The 17,577-nt window shown below is 40.8% G+C and overlaps 5 protein-coding genes, 1 long non-coding RNA gene and 1 pseudogene across 10 annotated transcripts; 3 read left to right on the top strand and 4 right to left on the bottom strand.

The window, feature by feature from the left end:
- LOC124341393 (coiled-coil domain-containing protein 12-like) lies at positions 1-2,081 on the bottom strand. Its single transcript, XM_046794489.1, has 4 exons — positions 1,895-2,081; positions 1,001-1,163; positions 391-529; positions 1-303 (listed from the first exon to the last, which is right to left on the bottom strand). The coding sequence occupies exons 2-4, from the start codon at positions 1,150-1,152 to the stop codon at positions 130-132; spliced, it is 465 nt and encodes a 154-aa protein (XP_046650445.1). The 5' UTR covers positions 1,153-1,163; positions 1,895-2,081; the 3' UTR covers positions 1-129.
- A 227-nt stretch (positions 2,082-2,308) lies between these two features.
- On the top strand, positions 2,309-6,105 carry LOC124341171 (EEF1A lysine methyltransferase 2-like). 4 transcript variants are annotated; one of them, XM_046794143.1, is made up of 8 exons: positions 2,309-2,416; positions 2,494-2,607; positions 2,679-2,734; positions 2,793-2,914; positions 3,016-3,120; positions 3,195-3,423; positions 3,505-3,552; positions 4,083-4,234. In XM_046794143.1, exons 2-8 carry the CDS (start codon positions 2,537-2,539, stop codon positions 4,109-4,111), a joined length of 660 nt encoding a protein of 219 aa, XP_046650099.1. In that variant the 5' UTR covers positions 2,309-2,416; positions 2,494-2,536; the 3' UTR covers positions 4,112-4,234. The 4 variants fall into 4 exon arrangements, with proteins under 4 accessions (XP_046650099.1, XP_046650098.1, XP_046650097.1 ...); XM_046794142.1 differs by lacking the exon at positions 4,083-4,234 and having other exon boundaries at positions 3,505-3,620; XM_046794141.1 differs by lacking the exons at positions 2,309-2,416; positions 2,494-2,607; positions 2,679-2,734; positions 2,793-2,914; positions 3,016-3,120 and adding exons at positions 4,383-5,133; positions 5,196-6,105 and having other exon boundaries at positions 3,352-3,423; positions 4,083-4,325.
- On the bottom strand, positions 5,449-6,482 carry LOC124341494. The gene is made up of 2 exons (XR_006918364.1): positions 6,172-6,482; positions 5,449-6,102 (listed from the first exon to the last, which is right to left on the bottom strand). It is a non-coding gene; the product is annotated as an uncharacterized LOC124341494 (long non-coding RNA).
- A 958-nt stretch (positions 6,483-7,440) lies between these two features.
- On the top strand, positions 7,441-9,331 carry LOC124340726 (annotated as a pseudogene).
- Positions 9,332-9,433: 102 nt separating this feature from the next.
- On the top strand, positions 9,434-12,576 carry LOC124341130 (zinc transporter ZIP3-like). The gene is made up of 3 exons (XM_046794075.1): positions 9,434-11,258; positions 11,344-12,214; positions 12,345-12,576. Exons 1-3 carry the CDS (start codon positions 11,016-11,018, stop codon positions 12,452-12,454), a joined length of 1,224 nt encoding a protein of 407 aa, XP_046650031.1. The 5' UTR covers positions 9,434-11,015; the 3' UTR covers positions 12,455-12,576.
- Positions 12,549-15,061, bottom strand: LOC124340991 (U4/U6 small nuclear ribonucleoprotein Prp3-like). 2 transcript variants are annotated; one of them, XM_046793857.1, is made up of 3 exons: positions 14,887-15,061; positions 14,643-14,724; positions 12,549-14,456 (listed from the first exon to the last, which is right to left on the bottom strand). In XM_046793857.1, exon 3 carries the CDS (start codon positions 14,418-14,420, stop codon positions 12,654-12,656), a length of 1,767 nt encoding a protein of 588 aa, XP_046649813.1. In that variant the 5' UTR covers positions 14,421-14,456; positions 14,643-14,724; positions 14,887-15,061; the 3' UTR covers positions 12,549-12,653. The 2 variants fall into 2 exon arrangements, with proteins under 2 accessions (XP_046649813.1, XP_046649812.1); XM_046793856.1 differs by having other exon boundaries at positions 14,841-14,913.
- Positions 15,062-15,766: 705 nt separating this feature from the next.
- LOC124341267 (serine/arginine-rich splicing factor 1-like) lies at positions 15,767-17,577 on the bottom strand. Its single transcript, XM_046794292.1, has 6 exons — positions 17,228-17,577; positions 17,067-17,171; positions 16,805-16,938; positions 16,571-16,743; positions 16,470-16,512; positions 15,767-16,409 (listed from the first exon to the last, which is right to left on the bottom strand). Exons 1-6 carry the CDS (start codon positions 17,395-17,397, stop codon positions 16,246-16,248), a joined length of 789 nt encoding a protein of 262 aa, XP_046650248.1. The 5' UTR covers positions 17,398-17,577; the 3' UTR covers positions 15,767-16,245.

The raw sequence follows: 17,577 nt of genomic DNA, 5'->3' as shown, positions 1-17,577 counted from the left end.
TTTCTTGGTCGGACGTGGTGCCACTCTTGCGTGTATTTCTTTATTACGATATTTCATTGATGAAGTTTAAGGTGGTGGTGGTTGAAAGATAAGAGAAGGGGGGGGGGGCCATTTTTCTTCTTCTACTTGTCAGTTGAGGGCATTCACGGCTGCGGCCAGGTCGTCCTGTTTTGTCTCTATTAGCCTTTCTCGGATGAGGACGGCAATGGCCCTTTGGGTACGCTTCTCCAGTTTGGCCAGCTTTTTGGCTACGTCGCGCTTCAGGTCCCAGTCGGGCTTCCTTGGAGCCAAGTTAACCAGATCCTATCCAATCAGTTTGCGGAGAAAGTAAATAAAAGGCGGCTAATATTGGGGATCGATTCACTTGATTCCTCCCATTCGATTACGTACGATTTCTTCCAGGACAGGTGGATCTGCGGCTTTGTCCAACTCTTTGGTGATGATGTGGTCAACTTCTTCAGGTTCGGCCAGGGGAACGCTGGACTTTTTCAGCTCCTCGTCGAGTGGCCGGTAACTTCGGAACACGGGTCTGGTAGGAATATTTTGAAAGAAAAAAAGAAAAGAGAAAAACAAACAATATGAAAACGAGGGGAAGGAAACAAAAGAAAATTTGTTTCCGGCAGCAAGTAATGCATAGTTTAGCAACAATACTAGACGGGTTGCTCTGCTAGAACTTGCTTCTAGTGAATAATTGAGAAATGATTCCTCTCCTATAACCTTTGCTTCAGTTTTGTGCGCGATGTGCGTAGTGCAGTTCTTGGTCTTTTGCATCGAAAGTTGCAGCCATCCAATTAAACATAGTTAAACTTACAACACGTTTCGGATTGCCATCTGCAATAGCTCCTGCCAGCTAGACTCCTGAGCTTGAGCATTTCCGTATTGATCGCAAGCTTTACTCGTTTGAAAATCTCTTTACCAATTCAGTTTATTTCCATCCGCTGCCAAGCCAACTTTCCGGTTTGATAATATGTTATTTATGTAGTTGCTTATTGATGGATACCTGGGTAGCGACTGTTGCTGAGCCTCGGTGCTCGATTGCCTCGTCTGCTGCTCCTTGAGTTGCCTCAATGCTTCGATTCGTTTCTTGCGTTTCAAGGCCTCGTTCTCCAAATTCGCCGCCTCCTCTCCAGTCGCCAACTTTTCATCTTCCATCGTCAACGTCCCTAAAGGCACAAGAAAAGGGAAAATAAACATCAGACAAGTTGGTTTCAGACTACTCACGGCTTGCTCGGCGTTTCTCACAGACTAGCTTTACTCTGAGTGTATATATCGTTAGTTACTAAAATGCTGCCACTTTAGTTAGCTTACGCATGGCTTGCTCCGAATCTTCAATCTCAAAATAAACTTGCTAAGGTTGATTACGAGAAATTTCAGTAGCTAGGAGACGGTTCTCAAGCTTTAGCAGAGTGTCTTTCCTATTACACCAATTACAATTCACGTGCCAAACGAAAAAAGTCGAGAGAAATAGAAACAAAGAATTTCCAACTGCTATTAATTCACTGGAAATTCACATATTCAACACAGCTATTTGACTTTATCGTTAAGATCTGAAAAAGACTCTTTGTAAAGAGTTACCTCAGTATTCAAATTGGTGATTTGCAATCAATGATCAAGTAATGTAAACAATGCTTTAAGTATGGTGTAAGATATGGCATGCAAATATTTCATGCAACGAGGAAACATACCAAAACGAATTAAGATAACAGTTATCTGGTATTTTGAATAATTCATTGTCTGGGAAAATAGATGATACTTTATTTAAGTTACTGTAAAGAATTTCAGTAAGTGGTCAACCAGTTAATAATGATATTGAACTACTATGCCAAATCGAACATTCTGTTGCACATTTGTTGCACACGACGAAAATAATGGACAACGAGCAAGACAAATTTACCTGATAATTGTTTTTTCTAAGACAGTATACACAAGATCTTATTCTGAAGTCTTGAAGTTCAAATAAGCTATAAAATTCATAAACCACACAAATAAAGAATCCCACACGAGAAGTTTATAATTTCAACTTGCAAGGCGCCGACTACGCCGAGTTTTCGGCTGTCAGACAGTAGGTTGCCAGACCACATGTCCCGCCAAACGGATCGTATTTGATTCGTGTTCCTGTTTCGCGATGAAATAAAACGCATTTTACTAGGTAAGAAGAAAAAAAATATCAGATTCATTGCTTTGAAGCTTATTTTTAATTATTAATCTCAATTATTATTTACAATTTTTTGTTAAGGTTTTTCTTTTAAAAATTATTCTTTTTCAGAGAGTGAAGCCATCTAACGAGAATAATTTGAATTAGGTTGCTTTTTGACGTCACAACAATATGCACGAGGGGAGAGGAGACAAATTTTGAATTCACATCTTCTTCCCTCTCGTTTATAATTAAATAATTAATAATAGTAAAAGAACCACGGTAAGTCGAAAAGTTAAACCTCTGTAATGAATTTTATTCGCTTACCAAACTTCTAATAAATGTATCCTTGTAAACAGCACGCAAGAAGATCTTTGAAATTTTGTGTCCCTTGGATTTACAATGGAATCAGACAAATCAGATGAAGAAAGTGATAATGATGTCCCATCATCAATATTTGGAACCAAGAACTTGTGGGTCTTCAAGGTGCTATTTAAACTCAACATTTCTCTTCACTAACAAGCTGTTTTGTAAAATATTTCAGTTGGGACCAGCAGTACATCACAGAGCTTGAAAACTTCAAAGATCATGGGGATATCGGTGAATATTAAATAATGATTCTTCATCTAGGAACTTACCATCAATCATGTTTTATTAGAAGAAATATGGTTTGGAAAAAGAATCATGGATACAATTGTAAAATGGGTTGCAGACAAGTTCGAAAAAAATATGAGCATTCTAGATCTTGGCTGTGGTAATGGTGTACTTCTTATCCAATTGGTAACTACTTTACTTGTTGTCTTAGCCTAGCAATATTTCAAAATAAAACTGCTTGTGGAAGTTGTTTCAGCAATAAAATGTAACTATTGTGCAATGTGCAGGCTCAAAAAGGATTCCATAATCTCGTTGGGGTCGATTACTCGGAATCGGCTGTCGTCTTAGCCAGAGCCATTGCAGACAGTCGGCAAGCAAAAATTTATTATAAGGTTGTTAAATAGTTTTATGATTAATATACTTGATTTTTGAAGAATAATTTTAAAATCCCACATTCACGATTCAGACCATGGATGTGCTTAGCGACGATTTGGCTGATCCTCATGACCACATGAAATATGATTTACTGCTGGATAAAGGGACGTTTGATGCCATTTCGCTGATGGAAGACTTTGGCTCAGCGATCCGTGAGCGCTACCTCAAAACTACATGCAGTCTGTTGAAGGAAAACGGACTCTTTCTCATAACTACTTGCAATTGGACGAGCGAGGAGATTGTGCATCACATGGCAACACGTACTGAATTGATTTTGAACTTTCGATTGTTTCCTTCGAATTTATGTTGATGCATTACTTATTGCTTCCTTAATTTTTCAGACTATAGTCGCACGGAAGTTCTACCAACTCCTTCACTGCAGTTTGGAGGTAAGCAAGGTAACAAAGTTAGCGTTGTCGTCTTCCGAAAGAAGATTTAATACAAAAGTCGAAAGCAATTAATTTGTTTTGAAACTTTTCTGCTTAAAGCGTAGAACTTACGCCACTTAAAAGGCAATCAACAGAGAAAAGGTGAGATATACGTGATCAATTATGAAAACGATATTTCACTCGTGCTCACGTATCATATACTAGTCGGTAGTCACGTAGACCATAGTTGGCCTTTCCTAAAGTTATCTATATTGTGTTAGCTTCGTTAAGAATGCAGTTCTATTGAGAGCAAGTCGTGAAATAGGTTAGAGGGGAATTCTAGCTAGCAATTATTATTAACAGCTAAAGCAGAAACAGATAGACATTTCTGGAAGCCCTCAGAGAGATAAGAATTGCTGCCAGAAGGGGATAAATCGACATAATAACGTCGGAAGACATCATCTAGGACATCTATGTCCGTCTAGCAAGAAAAACATTTACAATAGCCTCTTGATTGAACGCTTCTAAATTTCTCTGTTTTATTTCTTTAGTTGTCTCAGGTGAAAATGCTGCTGGTTAGTAAAATATGCTCAGCCGTCCTTCTGGCTGTATTCAGACTATTTGCTGGACTGCTACCACTAAAAGTCCACCGAAAGCTGGAGAAGTGGAGTCGCCGCGGTGAAGGGCAAAATGGAAGTCGACGAAGGGATCGCGTAGAATTGTTTCTGTCCATGTTCCTTTGCTTTGGTGCTGGACTGCTCTTATCCACCTGCTTCGTTCACATGGTCCCAGAGGTATTTTACATCTTGAATTTAAGCAGAAAACATAAGACACATTAATTCCTGATTTAGGTAAGGGTGTCTTTCGTTCAGGCATCGAAGGTTGGTAATTGGCCTATATTGGAACAGTTTCCTTTTGCCGAAATTGTCATCTGCATAGGTTTCTTTGCCGTTTACCTACTAGAAGAATTAGGGGAAAAACTGATCAAACATGATCCACCTGTAGAAACGAGCCATGAAATGGTCCCAGCCAAATCTCAGTCGTTACTCGGCCTGGATGGCGGTAGAAGAAGTAGCATTCATCACAGTCACGGAGACCATGCTCATTCACATGGCCCGACATTATCCGCCGAAGAGCAGAAATCCGTCACTGCTGCGATCCGCGGGTTCCTTCTAGTGGCCGCCTTGTCATTTCATTCGATTTTTGAAGGAATGGCCATCGGTTTACAACCAACGCAGAGCGACGTCTGGTTTCTTTTCACTGCCGTCATCGTTCACGAACTTGCTATCATGTTCTGCATCGGGATGGAGATGCTGGCGTCCAAACTCCGCGTTCTCCTCTACGTCATTTACATGGTAGAGTTGGGATTAATCACGTCGGTGGGTGTTGGCGTCGGGATTCTCGTCACAGAGTACGTCCATGATCCATCGGCTACCCATTTGCTAGGCATTGCCATTCTGCAAGGTATCGCCACTGGAACTCTTCTCTACGTCACGTTCCTTGAAGTGCTGGAACGTGAACGCCATAAACCAGGAAACGGCCTTGTTAAATTAGCAGCCATCGCCATCGGATTTTTCTTACTTACTACCATGGAAACGTTTAGTAAGTTTTAATCATTACCTTAACAGCACAAACTTTCATTGACTTGAATTTTGTAAATGTAGCTGGACAACATGAAACTACTACAAGTACCACGCCATATCCTCCAGTCGATTACGTTGCAATGAATCAGTCGTCTGTCGAATCGTTTGAAGAAACAACGTTGGATCTACCAGATATTCTTAACGCCACTTTAGCTTTTCTTAATGTTACGCTAGCTTAGTCATCCTTCTTCCAAATGCACGGTAACCGACGAGAACGGAAAATGGTTTGCTTATTATCAAACAATCCTTATTACTTTCAATTAGAAATGTTTAATCCTGCATAATCAAAATTGTCCTTCGATAATTATTCAATCCGCAATTGCAAATTTCTTCTGATCTCGTATAGAGCGAAGTAAGATGCGCCGAAAGAATCGGACCTCCAATTCTGTGAAATACGCGGTTGATGAATTCCAATTCTTAATTTTTATCGAAGCATAATGTCTGTAAAGTTTCAATTGAATTTAATTGGTGCCCAAATAAAAATTTTTGTTTAGCAGCATAATAATATAGAGTGCAGACCATTGTTTTCTGCTCAAAAGATAAGCGCCAAAGAGAATAATTGATAGCACAACTTCAAAATGTTTCTAATTCAAAATGTGTTGTTTTCAGAAAAAGGGTATACAATTGTACGCACATACAGTATGCAATTTGATCTACTCATGGTTGGCATTCAATTTGTATCAGTTTTGAACGGGTTTCTATTATGGTGTCGCTGGTTTAGGAATAGGACAACACCAGGCATTTACGCCGGTCACGCAACATTTTCCGTCTCCACAACCGTCTTTGCATACCAAAATAAATCCGGTCGGACATTCGTTGCTTGTCGAACAAATTGGCGATGTTCCTTTCCAGTAGAAATTCGATCTGTCCACGTCGTCTTTTATATGACATTGCAGTCCCTTAAATTGTGCGACAGATTTCGCTAGATCTGAATAAAATCAAGAATTACATTTTTGAATTCCCTTAACTCAATGTAATAAATGATGTGCTAAAATACCTGCTTGAACCCATGATAGAACTAAGAGAACAGCGAAAACAAACAAAACAGATTTTTGCATTTTCAGCTCAATAGAATAAGGCTAAACAAACACCTTCAAGGTATAAATTTAGACTGAACGTTTGGTATTCGATCTCGATGCGTATTTACATATTTCAAAAGATGACACAATAACTTTCATCACATGATGAGATGGCACCTGCCTTATTAATAGTGATTAAATTAATACTGGTTCTGTACAGGTATTGAGCGAAAATGCCGGTCATAACCTCCGTGTCGCCATAAGCCTCTCGTCTAGATTAAATCCAGTTTTGCGGTATCCTGGTATATTTGTAAATATTAATTTAACGCAACATAATATGCACATGAAATGTTATCAGGATCACTTCCTGTACTAAAGAAAACTTTTGCGTATTACGCAGTTGCGATGTGTAGCACACACATAAAGTGATTTGATATCAGTTGTATTTCAAAATGTACGTATTCGTTGGTTATATAAGAGCATACTTTGAACGGTTAAAACATTTAGATGGCCAAGATGGGCTTATGTTTTAGATGGATTCCCCTGGTATTGGGCAGCACAAGGACTTGTTGCCCGTCCAACAACATTTCCCGTCTCCACAGGCGTGTTTGCATATCAAAGAAAAGCCGTACGGACATGCATCACCGCTTACACAGAATGGCGATGAACCTTTCCAGTAACAATTGGATTGGTCCACACCCGGTTGAATATGGCAGTGCGGCCCCATAATTAGTGGATGAGTTAGATTGGATTTCTCCGTAACTGAAATGCGGAAACGAGAAGATTTAATTGTTTATAACTAGTTTTTGAATAATAACACTTAAAAAATTACCTGCTTCCACCCATGCGAAAACTAAGGCCATGGAGAAAATAACAAACAGAAACGATTTCTGCATTTTTGTTTGCAAATTTTCAGTCAGCACTTTAGAGTATACTGTGATGGGAACGAACTGAAACTGAACAAAAGAAATTCTAGTTATCGACTAAGCTGGCACCCCAAACGTCGAACTGGAAAATACCCGTTTGAAAACGTCGTCATGATGATTTTGGTTGCAACGCTTCAACGAATATTTTATTAAACGTAAAATTTACGTCTTTGGTGTCGCATTACTTACTGGGAAGTTTCATACTCAGACTCAGCCAGTAGACGATCCCAATAGGAGCCAGTTATTATTTTCCCCGCTTGAATTCTATTTGATAACTAGATACTAGATAGACTTCAGTTAAGACGGTTGCGGTGAGTAATAATGATACTTGTTGATAAAATATGTTCAGCTGTGTTACTAGCTGTGATCAGACTTTTCGCCGGATTGCTACCTCTTAAAGTTCACGGAAAATTAGAGAAATGTCTCAGCGAAGGACAAAGTGGAATCCGACGACGAGGTCGAATAGAATTGATTTTGTCAATGTTCCTTTGCTTCGGTGCCGGACTTCTCTTATCGACTTGTTTCATCCATATGATCCCTGAGGTATATTTCAGACCTTGAATTCAAACCATTAATATAATGACGCAACAGATTTCTTGGATTAGGTGAGGACGTCATTTTTAGAAGCGTCCAAGGTCGGTGACTGGTCCACATTAGACCGATACCCCATTGCCGAAATCGCTGTCTGCACAGGATTTTTCATCGTTTATTTTCTCGAAGTGCTGGCCGAACGATTGATGAAGCAAAAAAATGTCGAAAGCTACCCGCTGAATTTGAGGACAACCCCTTGCAACACAGAACCGAACAAAACACAGCCATTACTTAAGACAGAGGACGGAAATGATGGGCTTCCAAATTACCGCAGTCACGGAGACCACTCTCCCGAAGAACACACTCAATCACATGGCCCGACATTATCCGCCGAAGAGCAGAAATCCGTCACTGCGGCGATCCGCGGGTTCCTTCTAGTGGCCGCCTTGTCATTTCATTCGATTTTTGAAGGAATGGCCATCGGTTTACAACCAACCCAGAGCGACGTCTGGTTTCTTTTCACCGCCGTCATCGTTCACGAACTTGCTATCATGTTCTGCATCGGGATGGAAATGCTGGCGTCCAAACTCCGCGTTCTCCTCTACGTCATTTACATGGTAGAGTTGGGATTAATCACGTCGGTGGGTGTTGGCGTCGGGATTCTCGTCACAGAGTACGTCCACGCATGATCCATCAGCTACTCATTTGCTAGTAATAGCCATTCTGCAAGGTATCGCGGCTGGAACTCTCCTCTACGTCACGTTCTTCGAAATCCTGGAACGTGAACGCCATAAACCAGGAAACGGTTTAGAGAAACTGTTTGCCATTTTAACGGGATTTCTTGCGCTTACCGCGTTAGAAGTTTTCAGTAAGTCTTTCCCTATAACAATATGCATCCTGCTTGCTTGTTAATGTTGAATTTTCCTGATAGGTACAACACATAAGTTGAAAAAGGGAATCCCCTAGCCTCTAATAAAAGGACTGAGTTAATTGTACTCCAGGATGGTTTTCATTTCCCCAACGAAATAATATTTGGCAAAGACTGGGTACATTTCGCACTGTCATGGCTAATGTTGAAGAGGTTATTGCTCCAAAAATCTCTCTTTTTTTCTTGCTGTGTCATGGCTCATTTCTCTGCTTAATTTTATTATCAATGAATTTAGAAAGTGAGACGATATTTTCTCTACTTCGCGACATCGCTTAGTTTCTCTCGGGGGGAATACACTTTATCGGGCAGTTGAAGTAAGGTGCAATATAAATCGCCCGATTTTATTACTAACGGAAAGTTAAAGTTTCGAACCATTTCGAGATTTTCAATATAGAGTGTGGTGTTAGCGAAGTACAGCTATGCGCCACCTATGTGAGATTGCACAAGATCGAATTGCCGTTTGCATAAGAGGTACAAGTGTACAACCGAAAAATCCTTTTAATCCCATGATTAATGCGTCAGATAGACTTTTATCAGACATCACGTACGCCAAGTCTGCCAATCATTGACGAAAATTTGAAATAAGCCCATAGGAATTCCATGGAGTGTGTTCCTCCTAAAACAAGGATCTGCAAACAATTTGAAACTGTCCGACATTGCTTACAAAAGTCGTCCTTGTACACAACTACTTGCTCATTGTGTTTATGTAAGCTTATAATATTGAAAAGTGCTTGTGGGGATACACAGCATAAGGTCGCGCCACATTTTCGAGGTTATCAACATGCAGGGAAAGATAAAGATTAGGTATATAACCATAATGCAATATAGATCTTAACCTTGCATTCTTTCTTCTCTATCCTCGAGCGAAATTCTGGGTTTTTCCCTGATAGATTTTTTATTTAAATTTCAAGTTGGTTATTCTCTCAATTTGAAATGAGTGGACCGTACATAGTGATGTTCAACCGAGTTGCTGAGACATAACTTCTAAGAAATTTTTGAACTGAAAATTGGTGTTATCTCCCATATGTTTTCCCCTATGAGATAAATAGTTGAGGTTAAGGTTCACTAAACTCAAAAATGTTAGATAAAGATATGTAGGTAATCTCGATTTGTGTTTACTGTATATAAGTTAGTTTGCTGCTGGGCATATAAGGAAAGCGAAGGGTACGTTGGTTGTTGTTTGCAGTTGAAAAAACAAATCACGAATCATGGGCGTGTTACTAGCTGTTTCCTACAAAGAGTAAAAAGCGCCGTTCACATCCGCTCGGAAGTTGTATAATAAAAAAAAACACGGGACGTACGATTATTTCAGTAAGTAACAAAAGGCCGTGAGTAGAACATTTCCTATATAAATAGACGCTTTTCAACAGGCAAAAGCATTTGAATGTGAATTAATGTCAAAGCCACGCGTTTCCTAATAAATCAAATTTTGCTGACTGTTGGCATTAGCGCAGGGATATTGCAACACCATCCAGAACCGGGACCAGACATCAACAAACGGCTGGCTGAAACCTTCTGGCTTTACCAACACAGTTTGCTCCCAGTTGGGAAAAAAGTGCGTACGTGTGTGCATAATCATGATGAGATATTGAACCGAGAGGAGCCGTGGTTACCAGGGACGAGTCACGCGCCATTCAGCTAAAATAAACAACATTGGTACTTTTCTCTTCTTCATCTAGCGGCTAACCACTCTTCCCTCAATTCTCTGGTCATCTTTTGTGATAACCGAAGGGTACAAAGTCTCTCCTTCAAAGGAAAAAGAAAGAGAGAGCGTCGTTAAAGAAACCTTGGAGGCCAGAAAAAGCCTACAAAATAAATGGAGGAAACACAAGGAAAAGAGAAAATCGTGTTGAAGCGCTTTTGTTGGTTCGTTTGGGGGTGAAACATAAAACACTCAAGAAAAAGGAAGGAGGGGCATAGAGAGAGTTGGGTGTTGTGTCTTGTCGACATCGCCAGTCAGACGAAAACATTCCGAGCGAACGAGCGGATCGACACGCTCACGTTCCGCAGCAATCAACAGGTGTCTGTCGCTAACCGAAAAAATTACGACCAAGGAGCAGACGGTAGTTGTTTGTTTGAGTCTGTGATTTGTCAAATCTTTTATCGCAAGCACACGTGGAGAAGTAGTGACTTGGCGTATACTTTAGGTCATGAATCTGTTGAGCAACCATTGGATTATTACCTTATTCCATAATTGCAACGCGCCAATCCGCCAGCCGTTCCTCGTCGTCGTCAGCTAATTTATTTAAATCAGAATCCGCACAGTGAAACGCCCACCCTCAACAAGACAATTTGTTGATTAAACAAGTTTTCTTGACTGTCGAGACGCAGTCAAGGCGCTGTGTGCCGAATACTTTCGGCCACGTTGGTTGTGTGACAGCTGCTCACATTGACGTCACACTAAATCAATTTTGCCGTCTCATCCACCGAAAAAGAAATGATGTTGGTCAGTAAAATTTGTGCTGCGATCCTGCTCGCAGTGCTGAGACTCGGAGCGGGATTGTTACCTTTAAAAGTGTATCAAAAACTCGACAAGTGGAGCCAACGTGGAGACCTGAAAGCTGCTGAAAAGCAAACAATCAACAAACGGCGAAAACGAGTGGATTTGTTCATGTCTGTCTTTTTGTGCTTTGGCGCCGGACTGCTACTTTCCACCTGCTTCATTCACATGATTCCAGAGGTAATATCAAATAAAACCATTGCTTAGTGTCAAGATGTCTGAAAAATTGTCTGATAACTTATCGATATTACGTAACATGTTTCAGGTTCGAGATTCGTTCGACAAAGTGATTAAATCGGGACAGTATCCAGCTCTGGAACAATTCCCATTCTCGGAAGGCATCGTCGTATTAGGTTTCTTTGCCGTTTACCTATTTGAAGAACTCGGAGAACTGTTGATGGGTCATGGCGAAAAGAAGAAGAAAAAGAAGAAAGCAAATGCTGCAGGATCTCCTACGGTCAATGGCCAAAGTCCTGTCAAAATGGTCACATCTGACTCGGAAGATGATCGCCACAAGCTGACGATTATAACAATGCCTAAAGAGGACATAGGCACTAGACGCGTGACTGAGGAAGGAACTGACAACGATTCTGACGATTCCAGCCATCATGGACACAACCATCATGGGCATAGCCATGGGCCTCCACCCATACTGTCGGACCTGGAAGAACGATCTATCGCGGCAGCGATACGCGGCTTCCTGTTGGTCTTTGCACTGTCGTTCCATTCTATTTTCGAAGGAATGGCGATAGGATTGCAGCCAACTCTGAAGGACATTTGGTTCCTATTTGCAGCCGTTACAGTTCACGAGCTGGCAATCATGTTTTGTATCGGGATGGAGATGTTGGCCTCCCACATTCGTGTAGGCATTTACATTGCCTACATGGTCACACTGGGTCTTATCACTCCTATCGGAGTGGCGATTGGAATATTCGTCACGGAATATTTTCAAGATCCTACGCCGTCTCACACGCTAACCATCGGCATCCTTCAAGGAGTCGCAGCCGGAACTCTCCTTTACGTCACATTTCTCGAAGTGTTGGAACGCGAGCGAAGGAAATCCGGCAATGGATTAATTAAGCTTTTATCCGTTTTCGTCGGCTTTGTCCTCCTGTCATCACTTGAAGCCTTGGGCGGTTAGTTTCCTCCTTTTTTAAAAATTCTAAATTCAATTTCGCTGAAAAGGAAACTATTAAAAATCTTTTAGAAATGACAATCACGAACTAGTCTAATAAATACCACCTTTTTCCTTATGCTGCGTCATAGGTCATGGAGAACCAACAACAGATCACCAAACACAAACAACTGTCGGACTATCGTTTGTTTTGCAACCCGTCACGACACCACGTTACACCTTCTATTCACCAAGCGCCTGAAAAGCTGCCCAGCGTCAAAGGATATTCTGTCATGTTCCTGCGAAGACCTGTATAACATTCCCCGTTTTTGTACACAAAAAAAGAAAAAAAGAAATAAAGACAAATCTTTTTATTGATGGTAATATTCAAAGATGAACGTTTGGTTCAAAAATGAAAAGAAAAAAATAAAGAGTTAAAGTTGATGGCGGAATGAAACCGATCACTTTTCTTCAGTTTCTTCCAGCACTGCTGTGGAATAAGACAGGTCCCAGTAGTGTTCGACGCCGTGTTTGCGAAAATGTTCTCGAGCCACAACCTCCGATGGGCAAAGTTTGAAGATGAGGTCACCAAAATTGCGTTGTTTGGTCGTGCCTTCCCAAACGAGCTGGCAGGAATTCCGCGTTTCGGGCTGGGAGGATGAACCAGTGTCGTGTTTGCTAACCTTGACGGCGTCCTCTTCCCACCGAATGCGATTGAGCATCAAGCGTTTGTACTTCTTCTGCTGTTTAGGGCCTCCTTCGACTATAACGACGTTAACGTCCTTGAAAATGACTGCGCATCCCGTCATGTAAAGCTGCTTGGCATTGGTCTCGATTTTGAATTTCTTGGATAAATTGGACAAATCCTTGATCCGGTAAATCGCCACATGCACACCGCTCGTTGTCGTGTCTTCTTGGAGCTTTTTCTCCTTCTTTTCGCGTCGCTGGTCAGCCGTCAGCTTTCGAGAGGCATTTGCCTCCTGGTGATTTTGAAGTCGTTTGGCCATTTGCTCGCGGACGTGAGCTTCAATTTTGGTTGGATCCTGGATGGCTTCGTTGCCCAACACGCGCATCAAATTAGAAATTCGAACTTTTGCTTGAGGTGGCGGTTCCAGTCCCAAACGGATATTTTCTTGTTTCTCCTTCCAATTCTCACGTCGAGTAGTGCGGCGCAACTTCTTGCGCTCTTTTTCGGTAAGAAAGACGGGCAAATACGGCAAGGCCAGCGGATCGGTGGGAGCACGCATTTGGATGGGATGTTCGATTAAATTGGTAATCGTCTCCTGGCGCAAATTGGGCTGTCCGTCTTCGCCTTCGTAGCTTCGTGTTTGCAAGATGACCGAGTCCCACCATTCCAAATCAATGTCCTCCTCCTCTTGACGATCGCCAACTCGTGGGGCAACTAGAGCAAGTGCAGTGACTGAATTGATGCCAGTCTTACGGGCAATTTGAGAGATTTCGCTTTGCAATTTGTCTAACTGAGCCTTCATTCGCATTCGAGATGCCACTTGTTGAAATTTGCCCTGCTCGTGAAAGTGGAAGGTTCTGCGTGTTCTCACGGAGGATTTGGCTGCAACACGTGGATCGAAGAAGCGACTTTCCGTCAAATTTCCCGCTTCCTCGCTTTGTTGTTGAGATCCTTTGCCCATATGAGTCTTGAGCACCTCGCGTTTTTTGGCACGAATGTTTGCCTTGAGAGTTGGTGTGTATTGGGCCAAGGCAATCTCTTTACCAGTCGCATCAACTGTCCTTCCATCAGCGTTGAGAATCAGTGGGCCAGGTTTTGGCTCATTATTAGACCCTTCCCCTGTTGATGCAGGGACACTGGCTGTTTTAGGAAGACTCAAGTTCAATGTGGCTAAAGTGGAGGTGGCTAGTTTTGACTGAATTTGAGCCTGTAGTTCAGCAATCTTTCTGGCCCGTTCATCCATTGAAGATGGGGGAACGGCTTTAGGAGCTACAGGTGTTGGAAGTGATGAGAGCACTGGGGTAGTCTTGAGAAGAGCTGGCGGTTGATTGAGAGATCGTTTCCTTTCCTCAATCATCTTTTGAGCATTCATCATCATTTCTCTAATCTGAGAAGAAGAGAGTTGCTCAGTAGTATCCTGGTCACTCTTTCCATCTCCATTGCTGTCATCCTGGAATCGTGATTTTAACTTTTTTGCTTCTCGACCAGGTCCATCGAGTGAATCTTCTTCTTTAGGTCTTTTTATGCTTGTAGTAGCCATGATTGGAAATACCCAAAAAACCTATATCACAGATGCCTAAAAAAAAAAGAAAGAAAAGTTGTTGTTTATTGAAGAGGAAACATTCTGCTACATTGTTATTATAGTGACAATTTTCAATGTACTGAAAATATCTTCTAACAATGTTTGATCTATGACAAATGATGAATGAGCTGTGAAATAAAATCATCGGTTTATTGAAGAAAAAACTAAAATTATTCTTACCAATGCTTCAATCTTCCACTGTAGTTCGTAACTGCAGGTCTAAACGTGCTCTGTTAGAGACCGGTTAACAACCGATAAGAGCCTATTGATGCACAGAAAAATCGTAGAAATTCAGATAATAAAATCAAAACGCTGTACAAATATATAATTTCAAACAATATGTTTTTTTTAGTATGCTCAAAATAAGTGTGTAATTACACTATTTTGGGGGAAAATTTGTACGTTATTATACGTTTTTGGTTACCCAAGCAACGCGAGGACGCCATCTAGAGGAATCTTGAGGAAGTACTGGGACTTTCGTAAAAAGAAAAAGAAGCAAGCGCTGAAGTTCAAAGCATTTTTGGTTCTCATTTTTGGTTCCAAGCCAAGGAGATATAAATTTAGAAAGAAATTAAAACTAAACTAAACAACCTATTTTTTTCTCTGAAACAGTTTCTATGGTGAGTAACTGTACTGCGAATTGTTTTAATTGTTCTTTGTGTTTAAGACGAAAAGCAACTTTGTATTTTAAACACGTCATCAAATTTTTGTTTTAGTCTAGAGAACAGAATAATTTTGGGTCATAATTTTTTTTTTCAAAAACATTTCACTGGTTGTATTAAATCGTATCATACATAAAAAAATTGTCATTAAAATGGTAATACTGTTTCCAATGTGCTGAAAACAGAAGTATCGGTAAACATCGAAGGAATTTCTTTGTACTCCAAGGAAATATCACCATTTGCAAGGCATGTATTATTTCCATTTTGTCGTCATCCGTCGGTTTCTTCTTTCTCTGAATGATGATGAAAAAAGTGCCTGAAAATCAAAGGGTAAGCAATCCTAAGTTAACTCTTCTCTTAGGTCGGGCTCAATTCCAAAGTGCCGGAGTCCAACAGATCTCTTTAAAATAAAAGGGTCCTGACACGGCAAGTCCACAGCGATTCACCACGACGGTTGTAGACAAAGGAGAAGTGGTTGCTGTTTCCAGCATATCCTCCAGATCCTGTCACCTATCAATCCACAATGCATCCATCCAAATCCATTCCAATGAAATCCAAATCCAATGCAATCCAAATCCCACAACAATCCCATCCAGAGAGAGCAATAACCTTGCTGTGTACGCTACAAATAGAAAGGGGAAGAAAATGAGAATCATGTTTATTCGACGCACAGCTATTTTGTGTATTACAAGAGGGAGGGGAAAAAGGAAAGGATGAGGTTGCTCACGGAAAAAAAAAAAAATTTAGTTGGTTGGAATCGGGGAGCTCTGAGGGTATTCGAAACCAAAAAGGATTACGTGTACGTCGAGAAGAAACTGAATGATTAGTAGCAATAATTGCAAATGCCAAAATCATAACCCAAGAAAAATATTTTGAGTTTCTCATAAAAAAATGAAATCTTTGATGTAGCTTGTTGTAAAAAAAAAAAAAAATTGGTTTTTGCAATTTAAAAGATTTGCTATTCATCTAAGAATTTTGAAAATATAGTATGAACCATGGAGACAATACCAAAGACCCCTTTCCTCCTCCAGTCCTTCCAATCCTTAAGCTTTTTGTTGTCCACATCGCACAACTTTTGTCTTTTTGTTTAGTTTTGCCTTTTTCTCGTTTCCATAACTTTTTTAAGATCGTGATCTGGAACGAGGTGAGCGTGAGCGTGAACGGGAATATGAACCACCACGACGAACGGGGGAATAGCTGGGGGAGCCGCGACTTCCACGTGTTTTGCCGCCACCACCGGCTGGAGAATAAGATCGCGATCGATCACGAGTTCCGCCGCTGCGACCTATAGAAGAAAAATTCAAGGTCAATATTTACTTTAAACAAAAATTGAAATGTAACTTACCGTCTCCGCTATCTTCCTTAACGCGCACATATGATACTTCTCCCTGTAAACGTACGAATAATTTTGAAAACTTTGTTTATCAAGATTTGTAGAAAATATACCTCATGTGATCGGAATCTTGAGTCATCTAATTTCTTGATGGCGTATTTCATATCCTCGTAGCGAAGGAATTCAACCATTCCAGTTCCATCTTTATAGGTATCAGCATAACACACATCACCAGCTTCTCTCATGTGATCTTTCAAATCTTGCCATGATCCAGTAGGAGGGAGACCTGTGAATATCAAAAGTGGCTTTAAATGATGGTTTAAAACTTTACTAAATGTTTAACTCACCAGTTACAATGACTCTGTAATTTGTTCTTCTTGCTGGTGGCCCTCGACTCCTGCCTCCACCATTGCTACCACCACCATCACCCCCACCTCTACCTCCATCACCACCTCTTCCTCCACTTCGACCACCACTACCCCTAAAAAAATAAATATTATGAAAAATTAAATTAGGATTTTTACTTGTTTGTCATAATTTCTTTTACCAGCAAAATAAAACAATCACAACTAAATTACAAATATGGTATGTGAGCATAGAAAAACTGACCTGTGTCCACCACCAGAATTCTGTGATCCTCTTGGAAATTCCACTCTCAAACGATATCCATCATAGTCATAGCCATCACGAGCATGCACAGCATCCTCAGCATCCCTATAAAGTGCTTGAAATTAACTAAACAAGGAAACAAATATTGCCATGCAACATACCTGGGATCTTCAAATTCAACAAAAGCAAAAGGAGGTCCTCGTCGGTTCTTTAAATCAATGTATGCAATCTTTCCAAATTTGTAGAATAAGTCTTCAATGTCCTTGGTACGAATGTCGGGTGGCAAGTTACCGACGTAGATTCTGGCTTCATTGTTGCGAGAACTTGACATACTGACTGTTTTTTGTCACTTACGGTTAGTTGCCAAATGTGTATGTTAAATCGAATTCGAATACGGAATTTGCTTTTTCGAAAAAAGACGTCACAGTAGTCTTGGGTGTTAGGCGCCCCTTGTCAAACAGAAAAATGCCGTAAATTTTTCTGAACGGGTAATGGCGTCAGCCATGGAGCA

This window comes from Daphnia pulicaria, chromosome 5 (assembly GCF_021234035.1).
Source record: "Daphnia pulicaria isolate SC F1-1A chromosome 5, SC_F0-13Bv2, whole genome shotgun sequence".
In the NCBI taxonomy this organism is placed as follows: domain Eukaryota; kingdom Metazoa; phylum Arthropoda; class Branchiopoda; order Diplostraca; family Daphniidae; genus Daphnia; species Daphnia pulicaria.
Note: the sequence above shows the minus strand (reverse complement) of the source record. Positions and strands in the feature narration are given on the sequence as shown.

What these genes read in the sequence shown, in the direction of transcription:
- LOC124341393 (XM_046794489.1), bottom strand. Translation starts at nt 1,152, where the DNA reads ATGGAAGATGAAAAGTTGGCGACTGGAGAGGAGGCGGCGAATTTGGAG. An exon ending in CAGCAACAGTCGCTACCCAG is followed by an intron (nt 530 to 1,000) that starts GTATCCATCAAT and finishes TATTCCTACCAG; the next exon opens with ACCCGTGTTCCGAAGTTACC. An exon ending in CACCTGTCCTGGAAGAAATC is followed by an intron (nt 304 to 390) that starts GTACGTAATCGA and finishes CTGATTGGATAG; the next exon opens with GATCTGGTTAACTTGGCTCC.
- LOC124341171 (XM_046794141.1), top strand. Translation starts at nt 4,098, where the DNA reads ATGCTGCTGGTTAGTAAAATATGCTCAGCCGTCCTTCTGGCTGTATTC. An exon ending in TCGTTCACATGGTCCCAGAG is followed by an intron (nt 4,326 to 4,382) that starts GTATTTTACATC and finishes TTCCTGATTTAG; the next exon opens with GTAAGGGTGTCTTTCGTTCA. An exon ending in TACTACCATGGAAACGTTTA is followed by an intron (nt 5,134 to 5,195) that starts GTAAGTTTTAAT and finishes TTGTAAATGTAG; the next exon opens with CTGGACAACATGAAACTACT.
- LOC124341130 (XM_046794075.1), top strand. Translation starts at nt 11,016, where the DNA reads ATGATGTTGGTCAGTAAAATTTGTGCTGCGATCCTGCTCGCAGTGCTG. An exon ending in TCATTCACATGATTCCAGAG is followed by an intron (nt 11,259 to 11,343) that starts GTAATATCAAAT and finishes AACATGTTTCAG; the next exon opens with GTTCGAGATTCGTTCGACAA. An exon ending in ATCACTTGAAGCCTTGGGCG is followed by an intron (nt 12,215 to 12,344) that starts GTTAGTTTCCTC and finishes GCTGCGTCATAG; the next exon opens with GTCATGGAGAACCAACAACA.
- LOC124340991 (XM_046793857.1), bottom strand. Translation starts at nt 14,420, where the DNA reads ATGGCTACTACAAGCATAAAAAGACCTAAAGAAGAAGATTCACTCGAT.
- LOC124341267 (XM_046794292.1), bottom strand. Translation starts at nt 17,397, where the DNA reads ATGTCAAGTTCTCGCAACAATGAAGCCAGAATCTACGTCGGTAACTTG. An exon ending in TTACAGAGTCATTGTAACTG is followed by an intron (nt 16,744 to 16,804) that starts GTGAGTTAAACA and finishes TGATATTCACAG; the next exon opens with GTCTCCCTCCTACTGGATCA. An exon ending in CAAGATTCCGATCACATGAG is followed by an intron (nt 16,513 to 16,570) that starts GTATATTTTCTA and finishes GTACGTTTACAG; the next exon opens with GGAGAAGTATCATATGTGCG.